Below are 16,739 nucleotides of genomic sequence, written 5' to 3' on the forward strand. Positions count from 1 at the left end.
CATGCTAGAGGAACAGCACAGGTCGAGAAAGAGAGATTAAGAAGTACAGCTAAAGGAGAGGATAGAATGGGAGATGCTAGTTTAAGAAGACAACAACAGAATAACAATAGAAACGCTCAGTGGAAACCAGGCTCCACATTAGCGGTGCAGCAATCATGAGAAAGTTACACGGAACAGGATTTTGTTTGAGTCTGTCTTTAAACAAACCAAATCTTGAAAACTTAGTTTTTGTTTGTTTTTTTCACTTTTTCTTAGGGATTTCAAATTATCACGATAATCACGATTGATTAATTACTGACATTTTGACGTATTTTTAATCGCATTAATCTCTTGCTTCCGTGAAGTCTGTTCATGTCTGATAATACACACCTGGAAAAGCATTAGCCTGCTCATACCACGGTCATTTACAGAAAAATAAATATTAAATCAATTATTTGAACTAGGGCTGCCACGATTAGTCGACTAATCGACTATTAAAATAGTCGATGACTAATTAATAGTCGATTAGTCGTTACTTTATAAAACACCTCCGGTTCTGGGTCTTTTTTTTTAAATTAGAATATTTTGATTTTTTTTCTCCATTAACTAATGAAGATGATTTTTACTTATTACTTTTTCTATTTTTATAATCATTCTTTGATAAATACAATTTGCACTAATTGTCTTTTTAAATGAGAATATTTAGATTTTACTGCAATAGCAAATTAAGATGATTTAATTATTACTTTTTGTATTATTATAATTCTTTGAATACAATCTGCACAAAGTGTCTTTTTTAATGAGAATATTAGATTATTGTTACTGATTAATATAAATAATTTCTTGTGGATGCTTTGAAATTCGATTACATTAATGATATTAATGATCCTTAATAGCCCGAATCTATTAATATTTGATATTAAGCCCGGAACCAGATATTGATAATTCGTGTAGAGAAAATGGTATGGTCGAGTCGGGGTGGGATTATATAAGTTCGCTTCCTTCCACTCACTTTCAAGCAATCTAGTTGGGATTCATTAAGTGATATGTTATGTATGTATTATGACCTTATTTTCTTGAAATAAACCATTCATTCAGTTATTGATTTATGTTATATGGAGTCAGAGTGTAGTAAAGTTGAACAAAGTTGTGAGCGTTCAGCACCAAAAATGAACTTTTTTCATTATTTGAGTCAGTGAGACCAAAACGTTATCTTTGGTGAAAAATAGTTCCTTGTTTCAGATGCCGACCTCACTAAAGAGATCAGGAATATACTTTTCATCAAACTCATTTTGACAGGTGACCTTTCACCCTGTATACCCTTTATATATATAATGGATATTAAATTGTTACATCATCTTGAGGGGCGGGGCACCTGTCAAAATGAGTTTGATGGAAAGTGTATTCCTCATCTCTCTCTCTCACTGCTATTATTTAATCACAGAAACTAATGAAGGACAGAAGCTGCAAGATTCATTGAAAGTTTGATAAACTATCATCTTACTTGTCTTCATTTGTAGTTAGTTTAAAGCTAATGATGGTTAAGAAATGTTTTTTTACATCCACTTTGCACTTCGATAGAAACAATGAGTGATTAGTCGACTAATAAAATAATCCTTTTAGAACTTCCGTCCTGTTTTATTTTTAAGTTGAAATATTTTTTTACAAAAAGTTGATTATTTAAAACACAGTGCGTCTCGTTGTCATGGTAGCAGTTTCAGCGATCACACTGACTGCGCTCTCGTTATTTTTTCTCTGGAAAGCAAACGTCACAATAAAATAAACAAAGCATCATTTCAGAGGGAAAGTTCACCTTTTCACGCATATTTTTGTTAAGACGTTGAAGCAAACGTTTATGTCAAAGAAACAAAATCCATCGGTAAATAGATCAATCCCTCCACCGTCACGCCCTCGTGTTTCATCTCCTTAGATTCTCTTCTCTCTCTTCTGCTTCATCCCAGTCTTTAAATTGATCAAAAGATTAAAGAAAACTACAAAACTAATATATTTGTTCCCACATGATCCTCTCTTGCTGTTGAGATAAACTGTGGAATAAAATAATTTATGATATTAATAAGAAGTTCCTGGTCAATATTTTTTTGGTTGCTCAGAAAAATTGTTTCTATTGTTTTTTAATGTTTTACTTAGAGCCCTCTGGACTTAATGTATTTATATTTTCTTGGTTATGTTTCAGATTGAAAACAAAATTCCTCTTGCTGGTGTAAAAGTTACGATTAGACGTCTGTAATAATAAAAACACTTTAACACCTTTTTAGTTGTATTTCGATCTTTTACTGCACCACAATGTGATAAATTGAAATAAAAATACCTTAAAATAAGGATTTCACAGCTAATATTAGGTTAAAAATATTGCAATTAAAGTCAATTAATTAGAATAATTAATTACATGTCACGAATATTTAATTGAACAAAAAAATGAATCGCATGACAGAATTACTTTTTCTGCTAAGAAATAAAACACATTGAAAAGTTGAGTGTTGTGAAACTGGTTCTGGTTTCACTCTTCTTTTTTTGAGCTGATTACCAACTAAAGTGGCTCTGAAAAAATACTGTAAAGTTGGGAAGTAAAACCTCGGTAAATTCTGTGATTCATATTTTAAAACGGTTGCATCATTGAAGTTGTTTTTTCACTTAAGTTTGTCTGGGTTTTTTTGGTTCTGTTTCACTGTCATTTGATTAGGATTTATTGACATAAGACAAATTGATCCTCCTGAATAGATGTAACTAGAACCATCTTTGCAGCTTTGTTGACAGCTCTGTGGGTTTAATTCAGCTGCTGGAAGGATCAAGTGCTGCTGTGAATGTGATCAAACCTGAAGCGTTTATGTCTCCTGTCCAGGAACCGGCTGCAGTCCAGATCTGCTCTTCTTCCTGTGTGCCATGTACGCCCCCATCTGCACCATTGATTTCCAGCACGAGCCCATCAAGCCGTGCAAGGCGGTGTGTGAACGAGCCAAGTACGGCTGTGAGCCGGTGATGAAGCGCTACAACCACAGCTGGCCCGACAGCCTGGACTGCAGCGAGCTGCCGCTGTACGACCGCGGCGTCTGTATCTCACCTGAGGCCATCGTCAAAGCAGAAGGACCAGGTAGTCATCCTGTTACTGCAGTACTGTCGTCATGGAGATGCTCAGAAGACTCTTATTTCCTGTTTTGTTGTTTGCTCTAAGTTTAGAGGTAAACTTTTTCAAGGTTGTCCTGACATTTTCCGAGCCAGAGGAGGAGATGACATTTAAACTTCCCCTCATAGTTATCAGATTACTAAAACAAGTACGGAAAAGGTGACCTACTGGATATAAGCAAAGCTGGAGAGGGAAGAAGTTTATTTAGACTTGTGATGCTTTTAACAGAACTTTATTTGTACAGGAAATACATCTTTACAGTTCAAATATTTATAAACTCCAGAGCAGTTAAGTGCAGCATCCCTGGCAGATGATCACACGACTAAATCTGACTTCTGACTAGGTTTAAGATTCCAAAACTACATTATTTCATTTACTTGGACAGTAAACAGGATTTTGTTTTCATCATTTCTTAGAACTTGACAAATATTTTGACGACTAAAAATCAACATTTAAAACTTTTCAAAGGTTGTGTGTTATTAATGCAGAAATATAGTCTTTTTTTGTCAGACCTATAAAAAGCTCATTTTAACCCGAGATTTTAACGGTTGCTTGTGTAACAAAAATCCAATGTACAATAGATCGCAAATTTATTGTTTCAACCGGTGTGACATGGATATCGACAAAGGTGCTATAAACTGCAATAAACTATTTCCTTAAATGTTAACACACATGCTCAAACAACCTTATGGCATCTTGAAGTATTTAGTAAATCAAATCACCATGTTGGCCTTTGGCCAATCAAATGGAACCTGTTAATTCTCACCTCAAGTGTAGAAATGATGTACTATTTATTATTGCTATTTGTAAATGGATCTTAATTCATATTGTCATTGCAATATTGATAACTAATATTGCACATTTTAGTTTTTTTTCATACCATGCAGCCCTAGTGTGCTTTCAAATTAAAAAACATCAAGTGGTTGACCAGAGTTTACTTTGCCCAACAACGTCCTGAAAATGGACCATCAGGTGGGACACAGTGTAGTTGCTGAGACCACCCACCTGACAATCAAAGAACCCTGTAATATATTGTGTAAAACACTAAAATATTTTTGATACCAGACTGCAAACGAGATTGTTTCAGATGAAAGATCAGAGTCTCTACGTGAGAGTCAGAGGATAATGAGCCGTCTCTGGTGATCTTTGGAGGAAATGCAACAGGTTTGCACCAAGTTCCTTAGTGAAGGTTCAATAAATCAATGGAATTCAATAGAATACAATCATAAAAGGAAAATGCTTAAAGTGTTTGAGCTGTGTCAATTTCTTTTAAAGCATGTGTCAAAGTAAAGCCCCTCCAGATCATTTTATTTTACTGTTATTAATGGCCCGATGTTATCTTGCACTTATTTTTAACTTGTATAATTTTGAGAAAATATATTTTTGCAGAGAGTAAAATATTGAAAGTTATTTAAAGTTTAAGTTGATTTATTCTGGAATAATATTCCTGCCTTTATTTTATTCATAATTATGTAAAAAAGTTGCAGTTTTAAAGTTTTAAAATTGGCATGCTGCTAGATTTTTGGACTATTTTGGCATTTACTAAGATTTTTTTTTTAGCTATTTTGGAGTTTAGCTAATATTTCAGCTACATGCTAGCTGTTTTGACTAACCAAAGCCTTTTTTGTTAGATTTTTTTAGGCTAATTTGACATTTAGCTAATATTTTAGCTGGCTATTAGCTTCAGTGTTTTTAACTATCAATTTCAACATCTTCAGCTATCAGCACTAGCATCTTTGGTGTCCAAATTCAGCTTACAGCATTCACACTAGCATTATCACAGGTTACGTTATATATCTAGTTCATAATTATGTTAAAAAGTGACGTTGTTTAAGTTTTAAAAATGTAGTTTTAGAGTGTTCAATAAATGTTCATCCTGTTCGGCCCACGACCTAAGGTGTGTTTTGGATTTTGGCCCCCTGTGAGTTTTACACCCCTGAGTTAAAGTAATGCTTTACAAACAATATCCAAAAAAGTCTTCCATCATCTGTTCCTTGAAGGGCAAACTGAAGAAACCTGAGCGTGCTCAGAAAAGGAGAGTTTTGGCTCCCAGGCTGACTGGATGAAGGTTTGATTTCAGTATAAGCCAGAAAAATGTGCTGTTTTCGAAGGTGATAGATCCACAGTGAACACATGTTCAGGCCTAGAGAGCCGTCAGGCCAAAAACATTTAAGTAACAGACTCCTCTACTGGACCAAAATCTGCTGAAGCAAGTGTTTATTATAAAACATTAAATATAACCACACAAGAAGCTTTGAAAGCAACATAAAATATGTTTCCAGGCCATTCCCTCATGATCCTCTGCGCTCCGTCTTCCCAGCCTGTCTGTGTTTTCGGTCGTTCCTGCTCCCTCACTGTTCCCTCACGAACAGATAGCGTGAGTCATTTCCCTCCTGATTTCACTCCCACGGACTTTCTCAAAGAGCTCCTTGATGCCAGCGGACCACTCGTTTTACACTCAATAAAACATCACTGTCCTTAGCTTCTCCAAACAGGACAAGGTCCTGAAAAAAACCTCTGCATCTAAACCCCGGTTGACCTTCATATTGGCGCACCCACGCACCCCTGAGCTGTCTGGGCTCAGTTCCAATGCTTTTGGAGTTTTTTTTATATGCTGAAAGAAGAGAGTCCTGGAGTTTTCTTAAGGGATTTTGACCTTAATATTGTTTAAAAGTTTTGCTTTTTTTAAAAAAAAAAAAAAAAGAAAAATCTAAACTAACTTGTGATATATTTTTCACAAAGAACACCAAACTTGACTGCATGAAAGAACTGGACTGAGTCAGTGTGATGTCACACATAAAAAATGCCTTACTTCCCGCTCCAACCAAATTAATTTGGTCGCCATTTTTTTTACGGACGCCGCCATGTTGGAACCAGATATCATCACACATTTTTAAGACCTTGCATTTGAAAAATTGAGATCAATTTCTCTGTCTAATTTCCAGCATTATGGACAAAGGAAAAACAAAATCCTCAATTTCAGGACAATTACTTGTCAGTAACAGAGTAACGTAGCGAATTACAGTTCAAATTTCAGTAATTAAATTACAATTACTAGAATACAGAAACCCTCATTCCTCTAATTTTGGTGCAGTGAAACCATAGGTGAATAATCAAACAAATTGGTTAAGTTAAAGTCCCGTTAGTTGTCACGCACTGCATTGTGTGAAATTTGTTCTCCACATTTGACCCATCCCCTGTGGGAGCGGTGAGGTGCAGACACAGCCGCACTCGGGAACCATTTGGTCCAAACCCTTAATTCTGAGTGTCAAGCAGGGAGGCATTGGGTCCCATTTTAGAGTCTTTGGTTTGACTCAGTCAGGATTTAAACCTTCCAGTGTCCAGGCAGACAATCACATGGAACATTTCAGCAAGTTTTGAGGGTTTTTTTCTAGATTCCAAACTTATTTTTGACGCTGACTTGCAAAGGTAATTACAGCTAAAACTTTACTCAGTAAGTTTGCCAATAGTTTCTCAGCCGTAGACCTTAAACATTTTTTTCTGGCTCTACATTTACTTTGCTTTTTGCAAATCTTTTTATTCTTTTTTTCTTAAAAAAAAATCTTTTAGGAACAAGTTGTTTTTTTTTTTTGACAAAAGGTTTGGTTTTTGAAGTGAAGGGTGATTCTGCATGCTCAGTGTGAGGAACTTCTTCCAAACATCTGATTCCTAATCAGAACTTTTTTCCACTGGTGCATGAATACAACAGTTTGGCCTGAAATTGAACTGGATTATGTCAATCTGGGATGAATTGGACTTTAGGTGTTTGAATGTTTCTTATCTTGTTTCATCTACATGGGAGGTTTTTTCTTACAAAAGCAACTGTTGGAATCTTGGGTTAAACTGAGCGTTTTATAGCTATCACAGTGTTTTTTTTTTTGTTTGTTTTGTTCTGTCGCATTCCTTTTTGAAGTCTTTAAAGAGCAGTATAGTGACAGCTGTCTACGTCTCTGCAGATCCCTACAATCCCGACTTGAGCAGGTGTAATCCAGGTGAGACTTTGTCCTTTTCTCCTTCATCTTTCTCAGGCTGCCCGGGCTAAATGAAGCAATGCGGTTTGGTATATGAAGTGAACCAGTCACAGTTCTGTTTAAAAGGATTGAACAAGAGGGACAGCTAGTGTTAAAACATACAATTTGGGTTTCATCTCCCTCCACAGAATCCAGTCCAGACTCTCCAATGGACTCCAACAGCTTCCACTGCCGAGGACCAAACGCAGGTGAGTCCAGCTGTAGTTCTACCTGTCACCCCCCCCCCCCACATCACACTACTCTTCCTTTTCACTAAAGGTTACTCATTATCAACTCTTTCACTGACCTAAACATCTGTAGACCTTTCCTGTGTGATCCCTTTCATACTGAACAAATATGTTATACTCAGAAACAAATCTGTTTCATTAAATAAACATTTCTGTGTTTGTTGTTTTAGGCTGCAAATGTAAGACGGTCAAAATGAGTCTGAAGACTTACCTGAGGAACAACTACAACTATGGTAAGCTTTCTGTTTTTCCCTCAGAAAACGGCATCCTTACTGCTTATGTTTTAGTTGTAACTATCCTTACGGGTGGATACGAGCTGTCTGTGGGAGAAAATGTGTGCGCATTTATTTCTATGGGTATGCTGCAAACAGGTGATAGTGAACACTTGAAGAACACGTAAGGGTGAAGTAGGTGAGATGCAGGTGTGTTGTTTTTGAAGCTTCCAAAACCTGTTGGTGCTGTTCAAGTGATAAGAGCGTTCCCAATGCGAGCTTAGACGATTAGACCGTAGGTTGTGTGGTATCCAATGGGAGTCCTACAGGCACTTATGTATCACCTGCACGCCCCATGCGTGCAGCAGTTGTGCCTGGTCCGCATCCGGTACTGCGTCCAAAACCGATACCACGTTCGGAATCAGTACTGATCGTGCGTCCAGCACCGGGAAGTGGACCGCACAGGTACCCTAACCTTAATTAAGGGCCTGCTTAGTGACGTGCTGTGATCACGTGTGGTTAGATGTTTGTCTTCTGCTATTGTTGCTCTTCCATGAAGGCAGTAAAACCAGCATCTCTCTTAAAATGAGACAATGAGACTTCTGCTCAAACTTCTTCTTCTTTTCCATTCAAAATTTCCTGTATTTCCTGTCTGTATTCCTTGAGTCATTTGATAGCAACCCTCACACCCTGCATGTGTGGACTTCCTCCAGTTATCCGAGCGAGGGTCAGAGAGGTGAGGAACCGCGGCCTGGAGCCCACCGCCGTGGTGGAGGTGAAGGAGGTGCTTAAATCCTCCCTGGTTAACATTCCCAAGGAGACGCAGACCCTCTACTACTCATCCTCCTGCTTGTGTCCTCCTCTGGTTCCTGGGGAGGAGTACATCATCATGGGTTATGAGAACGAGGAGAGGTCCAGGTGGGGGCGTTTTGCATTCCTCTACATTAGAACTCTCCAGTTCAACTGGCGGTGGAACAGGCTTTCATATTTATCTGTTGTGAGACTTTGCATGTGGAACAGCGGTCAGAAAGGTTTAATTTCAATGGAAGTTCTGAAAATTTGTACAGTGAAGAAAAAAGTATTTATCAGTCACAGAGTTTATAAGCTAATTCATCATATGAGATGTAGAAATAGAATCCAGTAAATCTAATTGTTTGATTTTTTTGTATAATTGTGCAGAAAATAAGTATTTAGTAGAGCTGTCAGGCGATTAAAATCTTTAATCGCGATTAATCGCATTTTGTCCAGAGTTAACTCGCGATTAATCGCAAATTTACATGTGGCCTTTTTTTAAGGAAAAAATGTGTGGTTCGTGGAATTTAACAGTTCTACATTAATTATGAAAACAAGAATGACAATTTTAATATTTTTCATCAGAAATACTTTATTTTGTAACATTGTATTGAGATAAACTTTCTTAACAGTAAAAGGCTGTAACATAAAATGCCTAACAAAAGCCCAAGTCCAAGTGAAGGGCATTTTAAATTCAAAACTTCAATCAATGTTCAGTAAAATAAAATAAAAAACATCAAAAATAAAATTTCCATAACACTTTCACGTTCATTTTTTGTCAGGACCAAATCTTATTCTCCTCTGCTGAACTGCAGTAATAAATGAAATAGAGATTTATCATTTCCAAATAACTTTTGTTTTTTAAAACCTTAAAGACTGAGAAAAGCGGGATACTCTGTGGATAGTTTGAAAGTCTGTTACTGGCGCCGCGGTCTCTGGCTGCAGCTCAGCGGAGCTCATGCCATGAATATGCCGACAGACAGAGAACTATGCTGGGGTTGGATCACACTTAAACCTCCAGAACATTTAAAACGTCCCCCGGTGCGCTTGCTGTTCGGAACGTCGGGGGTCCGCAGCTCTCGGGACGCGGCGCCGGTCGCGAGCCAGTACCACCAGACGGGGTACTGGACGCGAACCGGAGCCGGGTTAGGGTGCAGGAGCTCTCCAGGTCCTAGCGCCGGGCTGGTTCTAGCTAGCAGCTCGGTGGTTGGAGACTCGCCCGTGATCGAGTGAGAGCAGCCGGTGAGTTGGAGGGCGGGACGCCCGCGCGCGTGGTATGAAAAGGCACGTATGAGAAAATCCCATTGACTGTAAAAATAATGGACTTACCGAGCTATGAGGTCCTCCCATTATATACAGTCTATGGAAAATCCGCGATTAATGCGTCAAAAAAATTGTCGGCGTCAAGCGCACGTCAGATTAATGCGTTTTTAACGCGACAAATCTGACAGCCCTAGTATTTAGTCAATAACAACACTGTAGCTGATATTTTGGTCCATTCTTCCTTCCAGATCTTCTCTAGAGCTGTGATGTTTTGGGGCTGTTGCCTGACAACACAGACTTTCAATTCCCTCTACAGAATCTCTTAGACGGAAGTCCAAAGACTGACTAGAACACTCCAGAACCTTCAAACGTTTTTAGGTAGTCACTCCTTTGATGCCCAGGCGATCTTTATTGTGCTTGAATGCCATGTTTCATCCTCACTTATGGAAGAAAGTTTTTGTCCAAGATCTCACCATATGGACAAGTCGTCCTGCCCCTTTTGAGGAAAAATCAGCCCCAAACTATAATATTTCCACCCTCGTGCCTCACAGTGGCTGTGGTATTCTTGAGACGAAACTCGGCATTCTTTCTCCTCCAAACACAGCAAGTGGCGTTAATACAAAAGAGTTCCATTTTGGTCACATCTGACCTCATGACCTCTGGATTATCCAGAAGGACTCTGGAGAACTTGAGATGTTTCTGGGCATAAGCAGGGGGACCTTTGGAGCACTGATGCACTGCTGTGTTACTATAGTATCCTTTGATACTGTAATCCCAGGTCTCTTCAGATCATTGACCAGTTCCCCTGTGTAGTTCTGGGCTGTTTATTCAGCCATCTTAAGACCATTTGTATCCCACCAGGTGAGATCTTGCATTGAGCTCCAGGTGGAGGGAGATTGTCGGTCCATCTTCTGCTCATTCGGGTTGCGGGATTAGCAGTCTACGCAAAGATGCCTAGACTTCTGTCTCTTCGTCCAGCTCCTCTGGGGCGTTCCCAGGCCAGCCAAGAGCCACGGTCTCTCCATTATGTTCTGGAGGCATCCAGGCAGGACGCCTGAGCCACCTCAACTGGCTCCTGTTGACATGGAGGAGGAGCGGGTCCTCCACACCGAGAGTAGAGATTGTCAGAGATCTTGTCTTTTTTCCATTTTCTAATAGTTGCTCCAACAGTTGATATATTTTTATCCCAGTCTTGTTCGTGTTTACAATCTTGTCCCTGGAGTCCCTAGACAAATCTTTATTACTAAAGACTTATTTTCTGCACCATCATCCAAATAAACTGCCCCATTCGCCCCACTGTGGCTTTAGAGTGCTTCATTGCTAATCGATATTTCTGACAGAAGTCTAAAGTTTGTTCTTGTTGGTTCCAGGTTGCTTCTGATTGAAAGCTCCATAGCTCAGAAGTGGAAGGATAAAATGGGGAGGAAAGTAAAGGTGCGTATGGAATGATCTTTGTGTGTAAACACTGAAGCACTGTCTCTGTAAAAAAAAAAATGCAAATGGACATTTTTTGATTATTTTGAAGTTATAGTGTTTTCACTACAACTTCACAGCCTCTTTAAAGGGTAACCAAACCATACATCAACTTTGTTAGGTTGTTCATCTCTATAAATTGGACATTAAAAGTGCGGTCTGTTGTTCATTGCCAAATTTTTGACAAATTCAAATAAACTTGTTTAATTTTTGAAAATATAGTCAAAAATCATATGTGTGCTGCCACCTACAGGTTGAATCGGGGTATTACAGTTGATTAATTTAGTGATTGGTCAAAAATCTCAGTCCCACGTCGTGATCTACAGCTCCAGTAATGATAACAGTCCTGCCCCCAAGCTCCACCCCTCTGACTGGGTTTTCACATTCTGGCTGTAGGTGGAGTCAGGCTCCAGCTTCCCTGTTTGGTTACCCTTTAAGCTAGGTAGACATTGGATAGAGGTGGAGCTAGGGGAGGCAAGGGGGACTGCTGCTCACCCCACTTTAACCTCAATTCATGAGAAGTATATTATTGACAAAAATTTAAAAAAATAATCAATACAAACTTCTTTAAACATAGCAAATATACCAAAAGCCGTATTTTAAATAAAACCTTGAGCTCCCCAAACTTTTATTTTTGGATCCTTTCATTAGTAATGACCTTCCCCTCTGCTGTTCTCATTTGCCACCCTTCCAAAGGCCTCGGCCCCCCCTTTTAAAATGTTTTAGCTCCGCCCCTGCGTGGGACCTATACTTTAGCGGCCAGCTGGTGGGGCTGTTTCTTGTGTTTGCTGCATTAACAGAAACTTTCATGTCTTTCAGAGATGGGATGTGATCCTGCAGGGAAAAAGCACAACAGCCTTGCGCCGGGGTCGCCCCTGAGACCTGATAGTGTGTCTGAAGGCGTGTGTGTGATTGTACGAGTGTGTGAAGGTGTGTGTCTGTGTGAGTGGATGACAGTGTGTTTGTGTAGATATTGCACTATCGCAGGCTATTGTAGCTGAATGTAGTTCATCTCTTTACGTATCAAACTGTTGTAATCCCATTTTTGCCGTCTTTTTTCTTTGCACAAACATTTAGTGTCTTTTTGTTTGTGTAGATGTTTGTAAATACACTTTGAGCACCATACTGAGGATGTGGATGCACAGCAAAAAAGTTGATGGGAAAGTTTTTTGTTTTCCTGCACTGCCTGTTTTTTGTGGTTTGTGTTTGTAATCACCCTTGATGTCATTAATGCGACTGTAAAGACCTTTTTGCTTAAACATGATCATAGAACTTTCCTCTACTACAAAGGTCTGGAGTGATATTTGTGCCACCATATTTCAAGCAAAGGTCACAGTTTGGAGATCATAAAATAACTTCAAACAAAATGTAATGTGTGAAGAACAAAAAATCATAATTTGCAAACGAAAATATTTAATATTTGCTTTCGAAAGCTTTTGTTTTTCTTTGCTTTAAAAATATTTTTGTGTTTGCAAACCTTTTTTCTTCTTCTTTCTTGAAAGCAAAACAAAAAAAATTGCAATTGCAAAAATATTTTTTTACAGCAAAGAAAAAGTTTACACACAAAAATATTTTTTACAGCGAAGAAAAAAGTTTTGAAACGCAGAAATATTTTTTGAAAGCAAAAAAGAAAAGTTTACAAGCACAAAAAAGTTTTGAAAGCAAAGAAAACGTTTGTAAACACAAAAATATTTTTTGAAAGCAAATAAAATTTTTTATTTGCAAATTATTATTTTTTATTCTAAACACTTTACATTTTGTTTTTAAGTTACAACATTTTATCACAAAACTGTGACTTTTATTTGAAATATTGTGGCAGAAATATCCCCCCATTAAAAGGAAACTTTACCAAACATTGTGGGAGCAGATTTTTTTTCTTCCCAGTGTGATTACTTGTTATTTTTAAAGTGTTTTTATGAAAAACATATTAAATATCAGGTGAAAGATTATATTTACCAATATAACTGAGCACTCAAAGAAAGTAACTTTAGTAGAAGACAACAAATGATCTGTAGTTCTTTAGAGGAAAAAAAACTTTTTCTGAATGAAAATGGTAAAATTTGTACTGTTACCACTACAGTTTTAACAAGAAATTAGTTTTTTTTTTTTTTTGTTTCTTTTTAAACAAAATGGTAAAGGACTGCAGAAACCGTAGCTCTGCTTTCTGGATTCCCCCTCTTCTCTTTGTTGTCCTAGGTGGCCTAAAACAAAAGTTTAAAATAGTTCAGAATCATTTACCTGATGCATCTCATGAGAAACTGATTTCACAAAGACCGGTTTGCAGCTTTGCGTCGTTTGTTGTTGCTTTAGCAAACAGGGATTACCGAAGAATACAGTTGTCAGGAAGTAAGCCCACCATTTCCCATCATCCCTTTGTTTACACTCCCTCCTGCTAGCTTACAGCCCCTCATGACCCCAAGCTAATATTAGCGGTGCAATAAAAATGTCTAGCAATATCGGAGATATCCAGCCATTCAGTTTTGATCCAGATTCTAGCTCAGACGAGGAAAACAAAGACGTTCATGGATCTATTTGTCTACAAGTGGATGCATCAGAATGGAGTTTGGGCCTGCTGATTGTAGTTTGTACAAAATACGTTTTTTCAAATGCCATTTTCTTCCTCTACTCCTGATTCACAACAAGTTGAATAAAGAAATACACAGAAACACATCTTAATTTTCCTAATATATGTCCTCCATCATCAGAAAATTCTACAATAACATGTTAAGAAAACCAAAAATACTATTTTTGTTGGAGTGGATCCTTAAGTGTACTACAAATGTACTCAATCTATGCTAAAAGTGAGGCTTGAAGTTTACTTTTTATATACTATCCTTGAATTGTAAACTTAAAATGTTCTAATTAGGTCTAAAGAAGTATTCAATGACTACTTCCTACACTACACATACTTGGTCGATGTAGTATACTTCCATTTTTTTAATACTTATACTCAAGTATACCAAAAAAATAAACTTCAAGTGTACTACTTTTTGCTAAAAGTAGAACTACTTTCCGATTAGCAAACTATAAGACGATCTACAGTTTCTGCTGTTCTGTCAGGTTTTTCAAATGTACAGATCAAAACATAAACTACGATGCTTACATTTAGCTTTTTTTGCTTTTCAAAATTAAATTTGAGTTTCATATTGTACACAGAGTTGCATTCACTCCTAATAGGTACAGATTCATTTTAGTGTCAAGGTTTGAAGATTTGTTGCCTTTTTTTAATTTGTTACCTAGATAAAACTAATAAAAGGTACAAAAAAATGTAATTAATTGTTTCCCAACTTTCATTTGTTCTCTGGGTTAAAACATGCAATTGTGCAACTTTGAGGCACATCTTTGTGTTTGTATCCGCTCCCATTTTTGTCTATTAAACTGAACAAATACCAGCATGTGTTTCACCGACGTCTTTCAGATTTGACCTGTTATCTCGCTTTAACATTAAACTGAATGCTGATGTGATCACAGTCTCACTCTGTGGTGCATTTGGTCCTGGATTTCACTTTCACTCGGGGGGGGACCAAAGGGTGGGTCTGTGCTGGAATAACGTCCGATTTAATCTAAAACTCTGCGGAGGCACTGGTTCACTCAGTGGGGTTGAGATGAAGTTTCTGTTTTGCAATAGCTCATTACAATAGCTCAGTTTTCCAAGTTGTGTCGTTTTTTTTTTATTTTGGAACCACACACAGAGTTCCAGTAAAAAGAAAAAAATCCTCTGGTGTTCAGAGGGGAATCGGCCCTCTTGTGGAGCACATTTGACCTCACTAAAGGTCAGATAAAAGCTGTTTTCTTGATATGATGCTCATCCATCTTCTGATGAGGTCTTTAATAAATTATTTAAAAGGGACAAAAGCTGATTTCACAACTTGCATACCCTGATAAAGAACTGATCTGCAACAGAATTTTTTATTTTTAATGGAATTCATCCTAAAAATGGAAGACAGTTTTAAAGTACGAATAAACATTTTAGAGGCAAGTGATGAATTTTTTTTTTAATGCCACTTAGATTTATTAAAGATTTGACCATGCTAACACAATAATAGGACTTCGTCTTCACAACAACAGTTAACACAACTTCTCTTAAAGCCATCCAATATCACAGCAATCTTTGATTTATTGTCTTTAAATTAGTGCTTTTCGACTTATTTAAGCCAAAGTAAACTTTTTTCTCAATAAAAATTGCAAGGCACCCCACCAGCTGAAAAAAGAAACAAAAACAAAAAAATCTGTAGTCTGTGTTACCATTATTTAGTCATTCTTTCATCCATTTTCTGAAACTGTTTTGGAACCTTTTGGAGGCTGCTGGAGCCTATCCTGGCTGTCCTGGCAGGTTGCACCCTGGACAGGTTGCCAGTTGTCACAGAGCCACAATCATACACCCAGGCGTGCACACATTCACAGCAAGGGACAATTTAGTCATCAGTTAACCTGTGAAGCATGTTTTGGGGTTGTGGGAGAAGCTGGAGCACAGGGAGAGCATGCAAACTGCACAAAGAAAGGTTCTAGCCTTAAACCGGAGCCTTCTTGCTGTGAGGCAAGAGCACTACAAAAGAAATCGTATTACCTCAAAGAATCAATCTTTTTATGATCTTTCATAACCCTATTCAGTGCGAAGGCCCTGTTTGGATGATCTGATATCCTGTCAATGGTAGATGTGTTTTTTACACCAACGAGGTGAGATTGAGTAATTTTCCACATCATACCTGACCATTTCTTGCAACACACTAGTGTATAGCAACACACTGGTTGTGTAACTGCAAAGTACTGGAATCAAAAGTCTGTTAAGTTGTCTGGTGGGTCACAGTCACAAACGGGATCAAGATTTTGTTTTTTTCAAATGAATATTGCTTTGCTTTGTGAATAATGAGAAGATTGCAGGTTCAATGCCCACCCATGTCTCAAAGTGTCCTTGGGAGAGACACTGAACCCCAAATTGCCTCTGGTGGAAGGTTGGCGCCAGTGTTTGGCAGTGGAGCCACCACCAGTGTGTGAATGGGTGAATGGGTCTGTGACTGTAAAACACTGGGCCTTCATGGAAGGTAGAAAAGTGCTAGACTAGTATACACCATTTAAAAGCTGAAAATGATTAAACTGATAGCTAAAAATCCTCAAGCTTAATGCTGATAGCTTGCCAAAATATTAGCTAAATGCTAAAACAGCTAATTGTTTTGATAAAATGCTAATTTTACCAAAACATTTAGCATAAAGCAAAAATATTATCTAAATTCCAAGTTAGAATAAAAGAGCTTAAAAAAGTCATATTTTGACCAAACAGCTAGCATAATACTAAAATATTAGCTAGAATCTGCTGGAATTATCCTGTTAATGGTTGAATGTTACCCTAAATCAAAGAACAAACACTGGAGCTCCAGTGTTAAAGTGTTAAAAAAGTAAACTTTTAGCTGTCTTTTCCTATTTTGAGAATCAATATACTAAAATGTTGATATTTTGACAAGTGCATTTTTTTTTTTTTGTGAAAAATTAGCAAAACATTGAAGCTAAAACAGCCTCACATCCAGACCCTGTGTGGAACTGTGAAAGGAGTTCATCTCACTGATTAGTTTGGTCAATTAAGAAAACAGAGCAGCAGCATAAACCGAAGCCAGTGTGTGTGTGT

At 37.8% G+C, this 16,739-nt stretch overlaps 1 protein-coding gene across 1 annotated transcript in view; it reads left to right on the top strand.

Moving 5' to 3' along the window:
• Positions 1 to 12,601, top strand: part of frzb (frizzled related protein) — a 20,027-nt gene extending 7,426 nt beyond the window's left edge. Inside the window, exons 2-8 of the mRNA XM_024285899.2 lie at positions 2,840 to 3,088; positions 7,078 to 7,113; positions 7,281 to 7,340; positions 7,550 to 7,612; positions 8,305 to 8,509; positions 11,017 to 11,080; positions 11,939 to 12,601. Coding sequence (XP_024141667.1) covers positions 2,840 to 3,088; positions 7,078 to 7,113; positions 7,281 to 7,340; positions 7,550 to 7,612; positions 8,305 to 8,509; positions 11,017 to 11,080; positions 11,939 to 11,998 — 737 coding nt within the window. The 3' untranslated portion in view covers positions 11,999 to 12,601. The remainder of the gene's footprint in view (positions 1 to 2,839; positions 3,089 to 7,077; positions 7,114 to 7,280; positions 7,341 to 7,549; positions 7,613 to 8,304; positions 8,510 to 11,016; positions 11,081 to 11,938) is intronic.
• Positions 12,602 to 16,739: the final 4,138 nt, after the last annotated feature.

The sequence above is a fragment of the Oryzias melastigma genome, linkage group LG21, assembly GCF_002922805.2.
Source record: "Oryzias melastigma strain HK-1 linkage group LG21, ASM292280v2, whole genome shotgun sequence".
Taxonomy (NCBI): domain Eukaryota; kingdom Metazoa; phylum Chordata; class Actinopteri; order Beloniformes; family Adrianichthyidae; genus Oryzias; species Oryzias melastigma.